This window comes from Camelina sativa, chromosome 2 (genome assembly GCF_030686135.1).
Source record: "Camelina sativa cultivar CO46 ecotype springtype chromosome 2, ASM3068613v1".
Lineage (NCBI taxonomy): Eukaryota > Viridiplantae > Streptophyta > Magnoliopsida > Brassicales > Brassicaceae > Camelina > Camelina sativa.
Window position 1 is genome coordinate 1,770,172 of NC_141881.1, and position 18,375 is coordinate 1,788,546.

Below are 18,375 nucleotides of genomic sequence, written 5' to 3' on the forward strand. Positions count from 1 at the left end.
TGTTAGCCGTATCACTTCCGTTTCCTGTCATCTCACGTAGTTTACTCTAGCCATCCTTCTAGCGCCAATTGTTTGGGCAAAGGTAATCGATTCGTTTAGAGACTATGGAAACAAGAAATAGATGTTGAATAGTTGTTTTTATTGATCAAAATATTGAGCTCAACTACAAGAGTTTAAGGCACAACGAGTCAATTTAGGAACTCTGGCAATGATTTGGAATTGAGTCGTATGGCTATGTTTTAGGTCTCTTGTTTTGGCTTCCCTTTTCCTCGTACTGTGTTGATGTCGCTCCTTTTTTATAGTGAATTCTCTTTACCCTAATCCTCATGAGATTTGGGTTTGAGTAACCGCCTCTTCATGAGATAAGGTCGTTCCAAATATTCTCTGATACGGCTAACATCGATGCTAATGTCGCTGCTCAGCTTGAAGCTCTGACTACTAAGCTGAACGAAGCAGTGCAGAAGCTGACACAGATCGAGGCAGATAACGCTAGGCTACGGGAGGAGAAAGCCTCGCTGGTGACAGCAGAGAGAGTTTTTACCAAAGCAAGCACTAGATTTCGCGACGTGCAAGTGAATCGGATGCAAGACCTAAACTCAACGCCTAGAACCAATAATCGAACACCCACAACGGAAGACAGATGGCTGGAAACTCCTTGTCAGGAAGAGAAGGATGGAGGAAACCCTGACACAAGGCATGCACATGAAAACCTAATCCGAGAAGAAAATTTGGATCAACAAGGGGTGGTCAACAAACCGCGCATGACAGGAATCAAGCATGGACAATTCGCCCACTTGGAAGCAATGTTCAACAAACGTTTTGGGAGAGAATATTTGGAACGACCTTATCTCATGAAAAGGCGGTTACTCAAACCCAAATCTCATGAGGATTAGGATAAAGAGAATTCACTATAAAAAAGGAGCGACATCAACACAGTACGAGGAAAAGGGAAGCCAAAACAAGAGACCTAAAACATAGCCATACGACTCAATTCCAAATCATTGCTAGAGTTCCTAAATTGACTTGTTGTGCCTTAAACTCTTGTATTTGAGCTCAATATTTTGATCAATAAAAACGACTATTCAACATCTATTTCTTGTTTCCGTAGTCTCTAAACGAATCGATTACTTTTGCCCAAACAAAATCGTACATTTAAGAGAGACAATTAATTTTCAAACCAAATTAATGTTAAACAACCAATAAAGAGAGAGCAGAAGTCTACTTTTATATATATGATTCACCCCCTCTTAATTAACCAATCAAAATCCAACAATATGCCATGTCATATCATATTTAAAAACGAATCAAAATTAAAATCAAAAAGACAAAACAATATAAGTAAACAAATTTTGTAGATTTTTTATTAAGAAAATTATGTTGGTTTGGGCTTATAAAGGAGGATTATGATTTATATTTTATAATTAAACAAAATTATATATCGGTTTGGGTTTATAAAAGAGTGGTTAGTGTTTACATGTTATAATAATAAAAAATAGACATAATCTTAAAATTAAGGATTTTAAAATTGTTTTGTTTAGATAATATTGATTATTTTTGTTTGTTTAATTTCTTAACCCCTATTCATAAACCCAAAACCTACATAATTACCTTAATAAAAGTATACGGGATTTGTTTCCTTCATTTATTTTGTGTTTTTGATTTTTTTTTTTAATATGATATGACATGATATATTGTTGTATTTTGATTGCTTAATTAAGAAGTGGTGAATAAGAGAGGTTCACCCCTAGGAGTAAACCCAACAATTATCCTTGAATTATTCTGTTTTAGAATTAGAGTTATCAGGATCAAGATTATAAAACTTTTCACTATGGCTTCTTGGTTTCTTTTGATGTGCACTTCTATTGAAAATGGTCAATCTTACTTTGTGGTATTCAATAGGACGATAATAACTTTGTTGATTTGATACCGATGCAAGGTAAGTTAAGAAACAAATCCTCTTTTTTTTTGACAATCTGTCCCAAAATACGAAAAACAACATGTAAACAATTTGTAGCCTATCACAGTCCCTTAAGCTGTTCCAAAACACCTGTCAAAGTCGTCCATTTCTCAAATGCGCCAGCCGATGACACGAAAGCGAGCTTCGATGACTCTATATCGTTCTTGTTCACTGTGAAAAAGGGAATCAAAACCAAGTTTTAAGAAGATATTCTTGTGAATAAAGAAGTTAAGAAGAAGAAGAAGAAGAAGAAGAAGAAGAAGACCTGATGTAATAAGAGAAGCTAAAGATGAATTAAATGCTTCCACTTCTGTATTCTCTTCTGGGCTTGTACTCAACTGTCACAAGAACACAAAGGACGCTTTCAACAAACAGTAACAAAAACTTATTAAACAAAGTCTACCTTACGTAAAGAAGCAAAGCAAAGACCTTTGTGAAAGCCAAATTAACGGTTTTGACCCATTCGGTATCGATGCCTTTCCCCAAAACCAAACCTGCAGCTGGCAGATCATTGTTCTCAATGGCTTGTCCTACTTTACTTAACTTGTAAACAAGATCCTGCAAATACCCTGTAAACTGTATGCTTTTAGGTTGAGAACCAAGATGACCATAACACAGAGAGAACAGATTTGTCCGAAAAAGAGTACAATTTTTCATCAAATATGTTCTAATTACTTCATGTTGGATTGCAGGAAGATAAATGAAACAAAATCAGATTAAATTTCAATGTAAGTAGAGCATTGGAACATCCCAGTTACTTACGAATATCACAAAGAGAAAAACACATGCGTCCTCAAAACAGTAAAAAAATTTCCATCAATTTGTTCTGATTACTTCATATGGCATTGGAGGAAGATAAGTTCAACAAAACAAGACTAGGGCTCAATGTAGATGGCATTGGAACAAAGCCAATTAACTATGACAACCATAACACAAAAGTGAAAACGCATCTGTCACTAAAAGAGTGAACTTTTCAATCAATTTGTCCTGATTACTTCATGAGGCATTGAAGGAAAAATAAACGAAACAAAACCAATTACTTATGAAGACCATAACACAAAGAGAGAAACACACATATGTCCTCCAAAGAGTAAAACTTTTCCATTACTTCATATGGCAAAATGTAAATGGCATTGCAACAAACCAATTAATTTAACTATGAAGAAGACCATAACACAAAGAGAAAACAATTGTGTCCTCAAAAGATGAAAACTTTTCTATCAATTTGTTCTGAGTACCTCATGTGGCATTGAAGTAAGATAAATGAAACAAAAACAGACTAGGGTTCAATGTAAACGGCATAGAAAAAAGCCAAGTTAAACTATGAAAGCTAAAGATGTAACCTTTGGTCATTTCAATGGAATCAAAAATTAAGGGGAAAATTGAAAGAAGTACCTTTCTCCTTTACAGCAGAGTTAAGAACAGCTTGTCTCTCAATCCTCTTCTTCCGATCTTGCTTCACTTTCTCAAGAAGCTCTTCATCGTCATCAGCTTCAAGAATCGCTGCATTCGCGTCTTGTCTTCTTCTGTCGTTACTCACGAGACCAATCGCAACTAAGCTCCCCATAAACCCAAGAGACAGATCCCTTCTGTTCCATAACAGAGACGACGTCTGGTTCTTGCTGTTTCCTGAGTATGCAATTTGGTTCTTCTTCGAAGAAGTTGAAGATGAGAGAGTGGTGGAGAAGAATGGGTTTAGGGTTGATGAACATAGGAGTGATTTCGCCATCTTTGCTTCTCCTTTTTCTTCTTCTCTTTGAAATTTTTAGTTGGCATTTTCGAAGAGGAATGTTTTTTTATGAGTTAAGGTGATGGTTGATGGATAAGGTCTCCTTTGTTAGATTGTTGCGTTGTGTTATTTTCCTCCAATCACTCACTCTCACTATTTTTATTAATTTTCTTCTTAATAATTTTAAAATAAAGAAACATAATTACTCGTTGGAAGATTCTTTGAGGCCATATAGTTACTTCCACCACCAAAACTGTCGAGACAAAAACATCTTCCGCATCCGCTTATTATAAGCCATGAAAGCTCTAGCTTTGACTGGATCACCATTCAGATACTCAAATGCATACATCTGTTTTGCTTCGTCCAACCCATCAATCTCCATCACTGCTTCCAACAAGTCCTCTGTATTGATCGAAGTTTTGCTTTGGTCCACTGCATCAGCTAGGCGACGAATGCTAGAAGCAACTGCAAACATTGCTTCTTGGAATGGATCCAAGTTTCGAGGACGTTTAGAAGGTTGTCTTAAAGGATCTCGAGGAGGAGGAGGAAAATCTTGAGACTCTTCATGCATATACTCATTCGCTCCTCCTGCGTATGACTCAGTTCCATCTGTATCACTATGTTCTTCAGAACTTGCTAAAGGGAATGAAACAGAGTCTTCTTCAAAGTGTTTTATGTCGTTAAGATGATGATTGCTTTCACTCTTCACTTTGCTATATCGACCTGAAGTTTGATAGTCACCACATACTGTTCTAAGTTCTTCATACATCTCAATTTGCTTTCCCCTAAATGCTTTTGCGTCTGGGTATACCTGTTCCAACCAATTTGTAAGTTGATAATGGTGCACAAAGAAGGATGATCATTTAGTGAAAGAGCAGGGATTATGAGGGGATATATACACTTACAGCAATATATCTTTTCCAGAGCTCATCACTTTCGCAATCAATCATCTTTGTGCTCGAGTTCCACCAGAATCCGTCTCGACTAAGTATGTCTCTCATCACTCTGTACCTTTTCTTGATCGTCTTCAGGCGATTGATAACTTTTTGGCTATTGAGGTTTAGATTGAAACGAGTATTAACCGCAACACAAGCAGCAGTGTATGCACTCTCGTTGAAACATTTGTCAACTTTGTTCCCGTTTTTCGCCTGGACAGCCAAAGCTTCAATCAGACACTTGTCCATTCCAACAGACCATACAACATTTCTCCCCTTGTGCTTCATCTGTCTTCTCTGTACTGGAATGCGATATTGATCCATTCCTGATTCATTTAAGTAAAAACCATGGAATATAAAGCAAACATGTCAGAAAGTGATTTGCCCATTTCATCATAAAGAGGAAGCCAAAGAAAAATTATAAAATGATCAATCAACAAAAGTACAATTCTATGCATATCATTAATATATCAAAAACAAATAAAAAAGCTTGGTTATTCACACACTAACAAAGGGGCTAAACTAGGTTCCAATTTGATCATGTAAATCTGAGCTCCATAAGTGCAACGTCCAACAAAAACTCACAGATTTCACATTTAGCAATCTTAAAATTTCCAGAAATAACATCACCAGAGTTGATCACAGAAACAAATGCTACGGAGTTGTGTTTACAGGAGTGACCACAAACTACAAAGACTCATCTGATAGAGAGATTAACCAACCCATAAAGAACAAGATCACGGTTACTTAAAACGTGTACCAGGCACTAAGCTCATAATAGGACAGTTAAGAGAGGGTTCTTTATACTATATAGAAACAACCTTGTTTCTAATTGTGTAAATAGCATTCTGAAATCTTCTTCTTCTTCATACTCAACTTATACACTTTGCTCCTCTAGGTATGAGGCATGAGCAATGATCTAAATCTAACGATACTGAACAATGAAAAGCAAAACCATCTCTCTAGTAAGAGAGACTCAACGGTATTGACAAAACTTAACTTAGAAATCAAAACACCACAATCTTCTAAATGTAGGTGAAGTAGCTACTTCAAATGCGCATACCTTGGCAGAAACGAAATCAGATTTTCACGGAGAGAGTGAGATCGGCGCCGGAGTCAAAAGTGGCGGAAGCAGGGCGACATTTCCGAGAAGGAGAAGCTCGATTAGGGTTTGGTTTCTTCTCCCTTTTTTTTTTTTTTTTTTTTCTTATTTCGTAAACACAACACAAAAAGTTTTCGAAGAAATTTCTCAATTATCATCGCTTTGACAATACGGTGCGTTTCCATGGGAAATTAAAAAAATGGACCCAGAAGAAAGAATAAATCCGTTTCGGTCTGACATTTTCTTTTGCCTTTTCCCGGAAAATTTCTTCTGAAACTTTTACTCTTTTTCTTCTCCCCAGTCTCGGTCTACGTGGCATCCATCAATGAACAGTGAAAACTTCACGGGCCAAATATATAAAAATAGTTAATGGGCCGAGTGTAATGTAATCTAATAAAGCCCAATTAAAACGAACGGAACCGACCCGATTCATCCGCAAGAAATTGTAAAACCCTAGCTTTCTCCTCTGTCTTATATATTGCCGCCTGTAAACTCTTTCTTCTTTCAACTCATTTCTTTTGTACCGATGATGATTCCTCCTCCTCCTCTCTATTCGATTAGACGACTAGTCTTTCTTTTATTTTTGTTCGCTATGATTGATTCAGTCTTCTCTTAAAAATCAATTTTTGATTCTTTCGATTTTTTTTTGAGTTTTGTTTTTTGGTTTGATTTAGTTGTTGGTGGATAGCAATTAGGGAATTAGGGTTTGGGAGTGAAGGCAGTGATGATGAAAAACTACCTATTTTATGAGGCAATACATTGATTAGAAAATTTACCAATGGATCCTTCTGAGCCTTCACAATGTTTTCACAATTTTTAGTTTTCTCGTTGGAAAAAAACTGTTTTTTTTTATTATTTGCTTGTTTGAATTTGATGATGATGATGAGAAAGAGAGCCAATTGGAATGATGATAATGATTATTCGGAAATATTGATTTATTCTGTCGACCAAAACTCAGACTACAATTATCTGATCATTTGGCTCTCTTTTTTGTTATTTGTTTTTTGGTTTTTAATCAATTTTTTCGTGTTTTTTTTTTTCTGTTCTATGGTTTTAAATTAAATACTTGTTCGTGATACTTTGAAGCGACTTTGAACGAGGTTAATTCAAGAGGTTGCTTACTTGATTTGGTATCGAATAAGCAAAAACATACAGCTAGGTAAATTACATTGGGCCAAAATTGAAACTGTGACATTCTCGGGACCTAATTTAACGATAAAATTATCATGCAATTAATCATAATTAGTTTGTCGTATCCTGTTTTGTAAACTGATTAAATGAAAAGATAACCCGTCGAGATACATTAAGGTTGACCTACTGAAGTTTATCAAGTAAGGTTGACCTAATGTAAATCCTTTTAAATTTCGGTATTTTGTGCTTGGACAATGTTGGTTTGCAAGAACTAGATGTTTAAAAGTGACCAAAATTGCTGGAAAGAGCTGATGTCATTGTTGAGTTTAAAGACCTTAACAGATTTAATATTGGGACCATGAAGACATTTTAGAGCCATCTTTTTAGGTTCAGAGGAAAACAAGTGAACAAATGCGTAAGCTGGCAATATTCTCGCTTCGTCATGTGATATGTACTTTGGTTGTTTGGACTTTTAGTCATCAGAACCGTATTGGTTTTTTATGTACTAGTTCGTCGGGGAAATATGGATTGGGAGAGAAGAATAAGATCAAAGTTAATTCTAACAATCTTCACCAAAATTTCAATTACAAAACTTATTCGACGAATAATGGTAACAAGATTTGACAGTCGAAAAACTATAAACCGAATATAGTTAAGTTAATTTGATCGACTCTTTCTTCTTTTCAGTTTATTGTCTATCTCTTTTGTGAGTTAATAATAATAATGAAAAATCTGTGTTTCAAGATGTGAAAATGCTAATTGAACCCTGACAAACAAGTACTGTGTTGAAGATCAAAACGAACCAAAATCTCATATTTCATATTTGTCTCAACGCCATCTTTTGTTTTGGTTCCAATAAGGGTGAGAGGAAGAATCATATTTCCTCGATGGTTGTTGCTGCTGTTGTTGTTGTTGTTGTTGTTGTCCCCTCACGTTAGGATGGTTCCTACTTGGGCTATGATCAGGACTCCATGATTCATATCCTCGATTGCTACTCATGTACTGCTGGTTGTTCCCTTGGTAAGACGAAGCTTGTGACGCCAATGCAATCTCGTTTCCTTGATGTGAGTAGTAACTGTTCTGACTCTGCTGCGACCTCCATGAACCTGACGATGTAGCTGTCCCCATTTGTCCTACCGGTTCCCTTACTGCATACGATGTTGTTGAGATTGGTTGTTGTTGAAGATGATGATTGTGATGAAGTTGTGGTTGCATTTGTTGTTGTTGTTGTTGTTGTCTTTCCGTGTGAGACAATATGACCGAGTTATTATATGCTGCTGTAGCATGTCGTGGGATCGCTTGTTCGTTTGTTGATTTCCATTGCATTGAGGTAACATGAAGATGAGTACCCGATCTCGCAACTGCAGCACCGACTTGGTTTTGCCTAGAAAATGGATTCCGAATTGCTTCTTGTCCCCATCCACTCTGCAAAAATGGAATACACCTTTAATTCAGTAACATAATAAGAAACAGTGAACATGAACACCTTGTAATGGAGGTACTGTACACATCAGGTTATAGATCTAACAGCTGGAAAGGACTAATAAACGGTTTGGTGCTAGCTAGAGCTTGTTGTAGTTCTTTTGTTTGTTTTTTCTATCTATATGTGTTTTTTTCCCATCATTAATTAACCATATGATTTCATTTGGCAACAATGATCTGTCATTAGGGTTCCCCAGCTATGTCCATGGAATTTGGGGTGTATAGGTTTCGAATAACGCACCATTCCAGGATTAGTTGCTGGAGTGGGAGATGGAAGAGAAACTTCGACCTTTTCTTCAACCTGCTTATTTGAGCTACTACTCGAAGTTGGTGCCCCAGTCTTAATCACATCAAGCAGTTTTACCATATCTTGGCCGGCTAAATTACTGGGCTTGCCAGAAGTCAGTGCATAAACAAGATCTGGGTTCTTAAGTAACGCAGCTAATAATTCGAGATCAGGTTCAGGACAGCTTATAGATGATGAGGTTGTGGCAGCACCGGCAGTAGTTCTTCGTTCATCAAGTGATTCCTGTGGTTCTGTTGAACTTTCTTCCGGTGACTGTAGAGACGGAATTTCAAGGGTCAAACTGTCATCATAGTCCATTTCCCTGTCCCATGGTTCCTTAGGGTTCAATGGTATATTTTGAAGAGACTGATATGTTGTTTCTCTTTCTCGCCGGTTTCTGTTTCTCTGAACATCAGCCTCCTTGCTATTACCACCAGCAGCTACTCTCCATGCTTCATCAAGTTCCATTCCTGCAGAAGTCTAGACATTAGAATGGGACCTGAACTACCACTAAAATATAAGTGAACTTATGAAATATCCCTGAAAAGTCACTTTCAGCTTATTCCATAAGTGGTCAATGAGATAGAAATCTGAAGAATGGTATACCTGGAGGTACATGCCAATCAATCTGTATTCTCTTGCAATTCTTGAGAATAGTTTGTGGACTCATTTTCACCAAAATTCCCACCTTATTAGAAATGCTTTTCGAAGGTGTTAAAAAGGGTTTTTTAATTTCATCAGTTTGTATCGGGACAATTATGGCTGGTCCATTAACGGGCTGAATAGCTGAAGGTTCAACTGAAGGTACATTTGTATCTTCAGTCTTAGCTTCACTGTTCTGACTAGGTGGAAAATCCTTGGATGACTGAAGAGCCAATGGCTTCTCAGGAACAATGGTTTTCGAATCACCAATGGCACTTGGTAAAGGATCCTTTTTACTATTCTTGCTCTGCATATAAAGGGCGCGCATCTTTGCTTTCTGAATATCATCAGCAGACATAGGGCGGCTTCGACTTGAAGTTCCTATTCTTACTGTCTGAGGACTCTTTCCAGCAGCTTTTTGGCCTGGTTGTTCCACCATCTGTACTTTCCTACGTTCTTTGTTATCTGCTCCAAGCTAAGGAAACACTTTGAAGCAAAGATTTATTTTTGCTAGGAAAAGGACCATAACATGAAGCGAAGTATCTGGCTACGCTCTTGACATGGCAGGTTTCACATGTATAATACCGACTCAATAACACAAGCAGTCTATGAGTTGAAAATGCTAACTTTTCCAATGAAATGAGAGAATGTAAACATTTGGTGCTTCAAAAAAAAGAGGTCAAACATAAGGATACATGATGGAGTTGAACCAAGCATGTGTTTCTTGGTGGAATCATCTGCAGAAGTAAGTAACAATTTTGGACCCTGTGACGATTCAATCCTCCTGGACCAAAAATACAACCAATATTTCTGAGATCACCTAACCATCAAAAGAGTACATATTCTAGATGCAAGTTAAAAATCAAACTGATACCTGACATTCTCTGACCTTCCATTTGTAAGGCTAAGTATATCTTCCTGTTACAACGAAAACAGGTTTATCGAACTGATGTAGTGCAAATAATAGGAAAAGATTAATGTATGCCCCACTTACAGGATTACTAGTATCACCCATGATTTCGGCAATACTGCATAACAAGGCAGAATTCAATGAGTAAAAAAGTCACTAAACAACAAAATTGGAGGTAAGCAAAAAGTATCTAGCCAACACATAAACCACAACTTGCCTCTGTTTCAGAAGCAATTGACTCTGCGAATCAATTTGCGAATTGTTACGATTCTGTTTCTTCATTGCTTGGATTTTCGCAAATAACTTTGTCCATCTTGATAACAAACCTTTTGCCCTGTTTGATATGTCTGATCTTCAAATCAGATAATGAAATCGAAGAAATCACAACACGAACTTTGGCATTAATGAAAGTAACACAGCATTTAAGTTTATAAGAAATTACACCTGACGTCCTATAGAAACGAAGTCCATTGACGCTTTGCAATATGGCTGACATATTTTCAGGAGATGCTTTGTGAAGAGGCAAATGACAAAGAACCTGCGTGCTATATATCAGTTATCCATAATACAACAATTTTTGGTTTCTTTACAGCAATCCGGCTGCAAGTATATTAAGCTAGTACCTTCAGGATAAGGAGTAAGACACTTGTTTGCTCTTCAGCAGCAGCTTGACTCAACCATGTTGTAAGTATCAAAACCCCTCCTTTTGATAAAAACCTGTGCACACACAGAAAATGACATTCAAGATGGAAATACGGAAAATATAAAATATATAAGACATTGAGTGAAAGAAAACACTCAATTAGTACCAGATCAGTACGGAAGAATCTTGTATCTGCATGATCCACTCCATTAATTTCACTTGGCCTGAAAATGTTTCTTCTTTACGCAATAGAGAAAATATATTCTCAACAAAGTATTTGTCGGAGTCACTGATGTCGGGTGGAATATCCTCGGGTGGCATAAGTGTCACTGTTTCACCTTCACCCCAACTTATAGAACATGCCTCTGGATGTACAGAGTTCAAGGGAACGGGATCAACATGATTTGTGGCATTGTTATTTTCCGGAACACCATCACCTCGTATAGCATCTGAATTGGGCAAAATTAGCTTCTCTCTTGAAAGCCTGACCTGTTTCCTTACCCTTGTCTTTTGAGTAACAAAAAAATCTCGAACCTGCCATTGAAAAAAATAATAGGGATACCACCAAAGTCTCATGAGCAACCTCAACACGACAGATCAAAACTGACATATAATTCAAAACGCATCGCCAAACACATACTTATCAAGAAGAAGAACAATACCTGGGCGACTGTGATACCAAATAGAGCACTTATCTCCCGAGATTCCCTCTTACTAATAGCATCTTTAACTGCGAAAACTGCTTGTAGATACTTAGCAGCCTTTGGATTCAACAAGTCTCTTGGCCGCTTTCCTGAAATATTTAAAACTTCATCAGATACGAGGTATCAAGTAAGCAACAGTTGAGTGTGCTTGTTTAAGGAACACATCAACAACAAATTGAAATACTTTCTGTGATACGCCTTCAAGACAAAGAGAGGAAGAAATGAAATCATGAAAGGATAGCAGTGATAAACTTAGTATACGAAAAACAAACTAAAAAAATTGCTTGAAGGGGAACAAAATCAGTCCATATGTACATGTCCGGTAATATGCATGATTATGCCAAAAGATCCCACGAATCCAAACAAGACTCACCAATTTTAATGGACAAAGCACCAGCAGCCTGCAAAAATAGAAGCAAAACACAATCAATGCCTTTAACAGAGATGATACAAATGATTACTTGACAAGGGAGAAGTAACTTATAAACAGCTGAACCATCACCATTACAGTACAAACGGGACCAGAAGTTAAACTGTGAAGCAAAGTTTTCATCACCGAAGCTAACCAAATTCACAGAAGAAGCAACGAGGTCGAGCTATAAGAATGTATACAAAAAACACCTCTATGTTTGCTAGACTCAATACCCTTAAACCGAATTTACCCCAAAACCCGATTAACTTAACCTTCTCAACTTTGCCCATATCGCCAAAAAACACCATTACCCAAAACAAATAAAAAAGAAGTATCGATACCATTTCTTGCGCGAGAGGGTTAACGCCGGTGAGTTTGCATTGGGCAACGACAACATCTTGGAGCTGATCGATCTGGCTATGGAAAAGCTCCTTCTGCGAATCCAATAGCTCCATCAAAGACTCCACCGAGCTCCCGATTTCTATCTCGTCCATGGCCGCCGACTGAAAACTCGAAGACCAATACGCAAACCGAATTCAAAATGTGCATCAGTGAATGAATATACGTCTGTATCTACGACTAGTGATTCAAAAACGTCGTGGTGAGACGATGAATTCTATGAACATGGCTACCTAATTTTCCGATTCTCGGGAAGAAAAAAAAAATCGAATCCGAGTTAGGGTTTGGGTTTGAGTAAAGGACAGCAAAATAAGGGGGCATAAAAGTAAATAAGTTACTACTACTGTATACAAAAGAAAAACCTAAAACGCTGCGTTTTGAAGCAGATCTGCAAGCAAAAAGGTTGTTTAATATTAATAAATCTGTTGACATAATAAAAAAAGAAAGAACATAATTAATAATTAATTATTTTATCTTTTTATTTTGTGAAAAAAATATAATAAAAAATCTATGACCTTGAAAATAATTATTTAGAAGAGAAAGGAGTTTGTCAAAGGGTCTCGTCTCCTCCTCTCTCTCTCTTTCTCTCTATATTACGCCTTTTTTTTTCTGAACGATTCTCAGGGTTTTGATTCTCTCTCTCTCTCTCGCTTATTTCTCGATCGCAGTAGCTGCTCTCGCCGATCCTGTAGAATCGGAATCGTCACCGTCTTGTTTAGAGGTACGGCGACGCCTTTTTGTCTGATTTAGGGTTTAAGATCTCGTGTTATCGCTCTACTCGTCTCTCGATTTCACGATTGTTTTGTTCCTTTTTGACGGTTGATTTTTTGGATCATTGTCTTTGTTTGTTTCGTGTATCTAGGTTTTTTTTATTTGAGTTTGTTTGGGATCGGGATTGTGCTAGGGTTACATCGGTCTCTTTGGATTGCGTTAGGTTTCTGGGATTGTTTGTTTCTCGAGTATCCCTTGGTGTATTATACTTTGTTTGGCTTCGTTTTCTATACAATCTTGTAGTTTTGATTTGTGTTCGTTGTTGAAATTAGTTTTGAATTTGAAAATGTGGTTGTTAAATGTCTTATACTAGCATCTATCGTTTCCTTGTGATTCTTGTTGTTATCGGTGTTCTAAATTTTGGTTTTCTCCTTGTTTCTTTGGTTAGTTTGGAGTCAGGTGAGCTTGACAAGTTGTTTGTCAACATGGAGCGCAAGACGATTGACTTGGAGCAAGGATGGGACTATATGCAGACTGGTATTACCAAGCTGAAACGGATTCTGGAAGGATTGCCTGAGCCACAATTTGACTCCGAGCAGTATATGATGCTTTACACGTAAGTTTTATATTTGTTTATTACCATATATCAGTTTAGTTGCTTGTAAACCGGTACTTATGATGGAGTTTTATGTGATTTTCAGAACTATCTACAATATGTGCACCCAGAAGCCTCCTCATGATTACTCGCAGCAGCTTTATGACAAGTATCGTGAAGCATTTGAGGAATATATCAACTCAACTGTGAGTCTGATTGATATTTTGATTCTAATTTAAATTCCCTGTGAAGTTTTTTTACTACCTTCACTCATTGTCTGAATCTTGAGATATTACTTTTTTGCACGATTTCATATGTTAAGAAGTCTTGTACCCTCTTGATTCTTAAGCTGATGAAATGGTTTTGATTATTGCTCTCTTGTTTTCTGTTTTCTAGGTATTACCTGCTTTGAGGGAGAAGCATGATGAATTTATGCTGCGGGAGCTGGTTAAAAGATGGTCGAACCATAAAGTTATGGTTAGATGGCTATCCCGCTTCTTCTACTATCTCGACCGTTACTTCATTGCTCGGAGATCACTTCCACCACTGAATGAAGTTGGTCTGACATGCTTCCGTGACCTGGTACGGCATTCATTCTTGTGATTTTAGTATAGCTTTCCGTTTTATTTAAACATATGTTTAACTTTTCCTTGATTTTGTTTCCTTCAGGTTTATAATGAGTTGCATTCTAAGGTCAAAGAAGCTGTGATAGCACTTGTAAGTTATGCCTTCAATAATGTTTAGTTATATCCAACTTTGGTTGCTTGATACAGTGTCTAACATGAAATGTTCTTCTGTCAGGTGGATAAAGAACGGGAGGGTGAGCATATTGATAGGGCGCTACTGAAAAACGTATTAGATATCTATGTAGAGATTGGAATGGGACAGATGGAAAGATATGAAGAAGATTTCGAAAGCTTCATGCTTCAGGATACAGCATCTTACTATTCTCGCAAGGCATCAAGCTGGATCCAGGAAGATTCTTGCCCTGATTACATGTTGAAGGCATGACTCTTGACATCATTTTCTTAATTTTCACACTAGTTAAATGTAGTCATTAACTTTTGTGCTTTCATGTTCCAGTCTGAAGAATGTCTAAAGAAGGAGAGGGAGAGAGTCGCTAACTACCTTCACTCAAGCAGTGAGCCAAAGCTGGTTGAGGTTGTTTATGATACAATATGCACTACATTATTTAGTTTAACATGTACTATTACGTTTGATGAAGGAATCTTATTCTTGCATAGCCTTAACTTTGCATCGTTACTTTTCAGACTCCGGAATTGTGTAGTCTTGGCTTATATTATTTTATGTCTTGACTTATATAGTTATCTTTTGTGCGCAGAAAGTACAACATGAACTGTTGGTTGTATATGCAAATCAGCTTCTAGAAAAAGAGCACTCAGGTTGCCGGGCATTGCTAAGAGATGACAAGGTAAAGCAAGTATTTTTTGTTCTCTATTGTTAGTGGGATAGTGTGTGGAATTCTGTATTTGATGGAGTATATTTGTTTACTTTCAGGTGGATGACCTGTCCAGGATGTACAGGCTTTACCATAAAATTGTGCGAGGTTTGGAACCCGTTGCAAACATTTTTAAGCAGGTTACTTACCTATCTTCATTCTGTTAATTATGATTACTGAAGGGATTGGCTTTCCTTCATGTTCTATTTTAGTTCGCTTATAAATTGTACCCCATTAACTGTAACTTGTTATTGTATGCAGCATGTCACAGCTGAGGGTAACGCTCTTGTCCAACAGGCCGAAGATACGGCTACTAATCAGGTTCGTATTATTTTACTTGTTACATTTGGATAACTCTTTTGTTTTGTCTGCTTCACTTGTGATTGCTGAGATCTTTTTTATTCCACAGGCTGCAAATACTGCTAGCGTCCAGGAACAGGTAAAATTAGAAACTGATTAAATAGTTTAGATATTTGGGAATCTAGTCACTCACTTTTATTTTGGGAGATAAAATTGTTTTACGATTTACTTATCCTCTGACTCTTATCAGGTTCTTATCAGAAAAGTGATCGAACTTCATGATAAATACATGGTCTATGTCACCGAGTGTTTCCAGAACCACACCCTCTTCCATAAGGTCTGATGTACTTCCTACGTACTTGTCATGCGCCTATCTTATTCAAGTTTATGATGTGTAACTAACCAAGTTTCTTGAAACACATTATAGGCTTTGAAAGAGGCATTTGAGATTTTCTGTAACAAAACAGTCGCTGGAAGTTCAAGTGCTGAATTACTTGCAACATTTTGCGACAATATTCTCAAGAAGGGGGGAAGTGAAAAGCTGAGTGATGAAGCTATTGAAGATACGCTTGAGAAGGTACACCTTTGCGTAAAACTGTTTTTGCTTATCTCTTTTCTGCTCTCCTGGAATCGGTCCTGAATTTTATAATGTTGTTACAGGTTGTCAAATTGCTCGCTTATATAAGTGACAAGGATCTTTTTGCCGAGTTCTACAGGTTTATCTCCCATTCCAGTCTTGATTTATCTGTAAATCCGGCTTTTTGGCTTCTGATCTTTGTTTTGCAAATTTTTTGTTTATACTACCTTCCAACAACATAGTATTAGATTGACAAAACGTTGGAGTACTGAGTTACAAGTGTTTTATTTATGGTTGATTGCAGGAAGAAGCTAGCCCGTAGACTCTTGTTTGATCGCAGTGCTAATGATGATCATGAGAGAAGTATCCTTACAAAACTTAAGCAACAATGTGGTGGACAGTTTACTTCTAAGATGGAGGGCATGGTTAGTTTCCCTGTGTTTCTTATCTAAGTTGTACTTGCTCTGATTGTTTATGCTTTCTATATTATTTAATCTGTTGGTTACAGGTTACGGATTTGACATTGGCAAGAGAAAACCAAAACAGTTTCGAGGAATATCTAGGCAAAAACCCTGCTGCAAACCCGGGGATTGACTTGACCGTCACTGTTCTTACCACTGGTTTCTGGCCAAGTTACAAATCATTCGACATAAATCTACCTAGTGAAATGGTAAATGATTTTATGTTTTTCTTATCTTACTTGAAAATGAGAAAGGTTGCTCCAGATAGATCTAAATTCGTTTATTCTTTGCTTCAGATCAAGTGTGTTGAAGTCTTCAAAGGGTTTTATGAAACGAAAACGAAACACAGGAAGCTTACCTGGATCTATTCACTAGGAACTTGTCACATCAACGGGAAGTTTGATCAGAAGCCCATCGAGTTAATTGTGTCTACTTACCAGGTACCTTTTGTTTCTCAAGAAATGTTGGTAATTATTTTAATTATTTTTAATTATTGGCATCTGATGCCACGTTCTTTATATTTTTAGGCTGCTGTGCTTCTACTCTTCAACACAACTGACAAATTGAGTTACACTGAGATCTTGACTCAACTGAACCTAAGCCATGAAGATCTAGTTAGGTTGCTGCATTCTTTGTCATGTGCTAAGTACAAGATTCTCCTCAAGGAGCCAATCACCAAGACTGTCTCCCAGAGTGATGTCTTCGAGTTCAACTCCAAATTCACCGATAGAATGCGCAGAATCAAGGTTTGTGACATTAATGTTATTACTCAAATCTCTGTCAATCCACATCTTCTTTTACATATTTGTTAATCACTAACATCAACTTCGGTGTTTTGCATCACAGATCCCTCTTCCTCCAGTTGATGAGAGGAAGAAAGTCGTTGAAGATGTTGATAAAGACAGACGCTATGCAATTGATGCTGCCATTGTCAGAATCATGAAGAGCAGGAAAGTATTGGGACATCAACAACTCGTTTCTGAGTGCGTTGAGCAACTTAGCCGAATGTTCAAGGTAAACGAAATATTATATATACACAATTGAGGATGCTTTTAGTGATGAGTTTATGAAACTAATTGTGGATTTGTATGATTTTGTTGCAGCCTGATATTAAAGCGATCAAGAAACGTATGGAGGATTTAATAACAAGAGATTATTTGGAGAGGGACAAGGAGAATCCTAACATGTTTAGGTACTTGGCTTAGGGCGCAAAAACAACTGTGGAAGTGGTTGGCTCATGAAAGGTAGTGCACCGAAGCATCTGCTTGTATATTAGAAGTCCATATGGATACACTCCTTAAAAAGAATTTATCTCTTTCGTTTTCAATTTTCTTAAATTCTCTTTTGCTAAAAATTCGGAAGTGCTGTTTTTTCTTTTCTTTTTTTGGGATGCAATTTGCCTTTTGGGAACTGTTTCTTGGATATTGAATGGAGATGGAGGAGATGCCTTAATGAATGAATCTCTGCTTTCAAGTATGTTCATTTGATATTCTTGTTATGAGTTTTATGTGTTACTGGCATAAACTTCAAAAGACAATTGTCATGTGCAATTGGCTTCGAAACAAGTACAAATAGGTTTTTAACTATATCAAATTAGATTGGAAGAAGAGAGTTGCATGAATTTATCACTGATAAAGTGACGCCAAAAACATGGTGGTGCTAAGAATTGAACTGCCATTCCATGAACGGCTTTAGAATTCTGAAGGAATCTGCAATGACCATACCAAAAAGATGAGTATTGGGTTTTACAAGCAATGGGGAGATACAATCATACAATATGCAAATCTTCTTAGTTCCTGCGACAAGTATTAATAAATCCGTGGCTGAGCTTTGAAAACAAAATTAATGAGCTCACTAGTATATGTATCAAGATGGGACTTTAAATCCACTCGTATGTATTTATTTAATCAAAATGGACCTTTAAATCCACTCGTATGTAT

The 18,375-nt window shown here is 37.0% G+C and overlaps 4 protein-coding genes and 2 non-coding genes across 9 annotated transcripts; 3 read left to right on the forward strand and 3 right to left on the reverse strand.

Annotated features, from left to right (window-relative positions):
• Nucleotides 1-1,896: 1,896 nt before the first annotated feature.
• LOC104714221 (thylakoid lumenal 16.5 kDa protein, chloroplastic) lies at nucleotides 1,897-3,686 on the reverse strand. The gene is made up of 4 exons (XM_010431514.3): nucleotides 3,353-3,686; nucleotides 2,387-2,526; nucleotides 2,223-2,295; nucleotides 1,897-2,128 (listed from the first exon to the last, which is right to left on the reverse strand). Exons 1-4 carry the CDS (start codon nucleotides 3,684-3,686, stop codon nucleotides 2,019-2,021), a joined length of 657 nt encoding a protein of 218 aa, XP_010429816.1. The 3' UTR covers nucleotides 1,897-2,018.
• Nucleotides 3,687-3,815: 129 nt separating this feature from the next.
• On the reverse strand, nucleotides 3,816-6,022 carry LOC104714231 (uncharacterized). Its single transcript, XM_010431522.3, has 3 exons — nucleotides 5,685-6,022; nucleotides 4,592-4,947; nucleotides 3,816-4,497 (listed from the first exon to the last, which is right to left on the reverse strand). The coding sequence occupies exons 2-3, from the start codon at nucleotides 4,943-4,945 to the stop codon at nucleotides 3,922-3,924; spliced, it is 930 nt and encodes a 309-aa protein (XP_010429824.2). The 5' UTR covers nucleotides 4,946-4,947; nucleotides 5,685-6,022; the 3' UTR covers nucleotides 3,816-3,921.
• A 413-nt stretch (nucleotides 6,023-6,435) lies between these two features.
• LOC147948088 (small nucleolar RNA R41) lies at nucleotides 6,436-6,522 on the forward strand. Its single transcript, XR_015586362.1, has one exon. It is a non-coding gene; the product is annotated as a small nucleolar RNA R41 (small nucleolar RNA).
• Nucleotides 6,523-6,620: 98 nt separating this feature from the next.
• LOC147948089 (small nucleolar RNA Z155) lies at nucleotides 6,621-6,702 on the forward strand. Its single transcript, XR_015586411.1, has one exon. It is a non-coding gene; the product is annotated as a small nucleolar RNA Z155 (small nucleolar RNA).
• An 825-nt stretch (nucleotides 6,703-7,527) lies between these two features.
• On the reverse strand, nucleotides 7,528-12,716 carry LOC104714234 (homeobox protein LUMINIDEPENDENS). Of its 4 annotated transcripts, none has more exons than XM_087464618.1 (14): nucleotides 12,566-12,716; nucleotides 12,275-12,436; nucleotides 11,895-11,922; nucleotides 11,480-11,610; nucleotides 10,984-11,351; nucleotides 10,798-10,891; nucleotides 10,619-10,712; nucleotides 10,392-10,526; nucleotides 10,259-10,292; nucleotides 10,139-10,182; nucleotides 9,960-10,048; nucleotides 9,229-9,729; nucleotides 8,578-9,092; nucleotides 7,528-8,279 (listed from the first exon to the last, which is right to left on the reverse strand). In XM_087464618.1, exons 8-14 carry the CDS (start codon nucleotides 10,454-10,456, stop codon nucleotides 7,683-7,685), a joined length of 1,845 nt encoding a protein of 614 aa, XP_087320744.1. In that variant the 5' UTR covers nucleotides 10,457-10,526; nucleotides 10,619-10,712; nucleotides 10,798-10,891; nucleotides 10,984-11,351; nucleotides 11,480-11,610; nucleotides 11,895-11,922; nucleotides 12,275-12,436; nucleotides 12,566-12,716; the 3' UTR covers nucleotides 7,528-7,682. The 4 variants fall into 4 exon arrangements, with proteins under 4 accessions (XP_087320744.1, XP_010429834.2, XP_087320747.1 ...); XM_010431532.3 differs by having other exon boundaries at nucleotides 10,392-10,521; nucleotides 12,566-12,651; XM_087464621.1 differs by having other exon boundaries at nucleotides 10,392-10,508; nucleotides 12,566-12,635.
• A 101-nt stretch (nucleotides 12,717-12,817) lies between these two features.
• LOC104714246 (cullin-1) lies at nucleotides 12,818-17,917 on the forward strand. Its single transcript, XM_087464627.1, has 20 exons — nucleotides 12,818-13,053; nucleotides 13,492-13,659; nucleotides 13,745-13,844; nucleotides 14,035-14,220; nucleotides 14,308-14,355; nucleotides 14,440-14,643; nucleotides 14,722-14,799; nucleotides 14,981-15,070; nucleotides 15,157-15,237; nucleotides 15,359-15,418; nucleotides 15,507-15,536; nucleotides 15,648-15,734; nucleotides 15,825-15,974; nucleotides 16,058-16,113; nucleotides 16,279-16,399; nucleotides 16,483-16,644; nucleotides 16,732-16,875; nucleotides 16,963-17,181; nucleotides 17,282-17,449; nucleotides 17,539-17,917. Exons 2-20 carry the CDS (start codon nucleotides 13,529-13,531, stop codon nucleotides 17,638-17,640), a joined length of 2,217 nt encoding a protein of 738 aa, XP_087320753.1. The 5' UTR covers nucleotides 12,818-13,053; nucleotides 13,492-13,528; the 3' UTR covers nucleotides 17,641-17,917.
• Nucleotides 17,918-18,375: the final 458 nt, after the last annotated feature.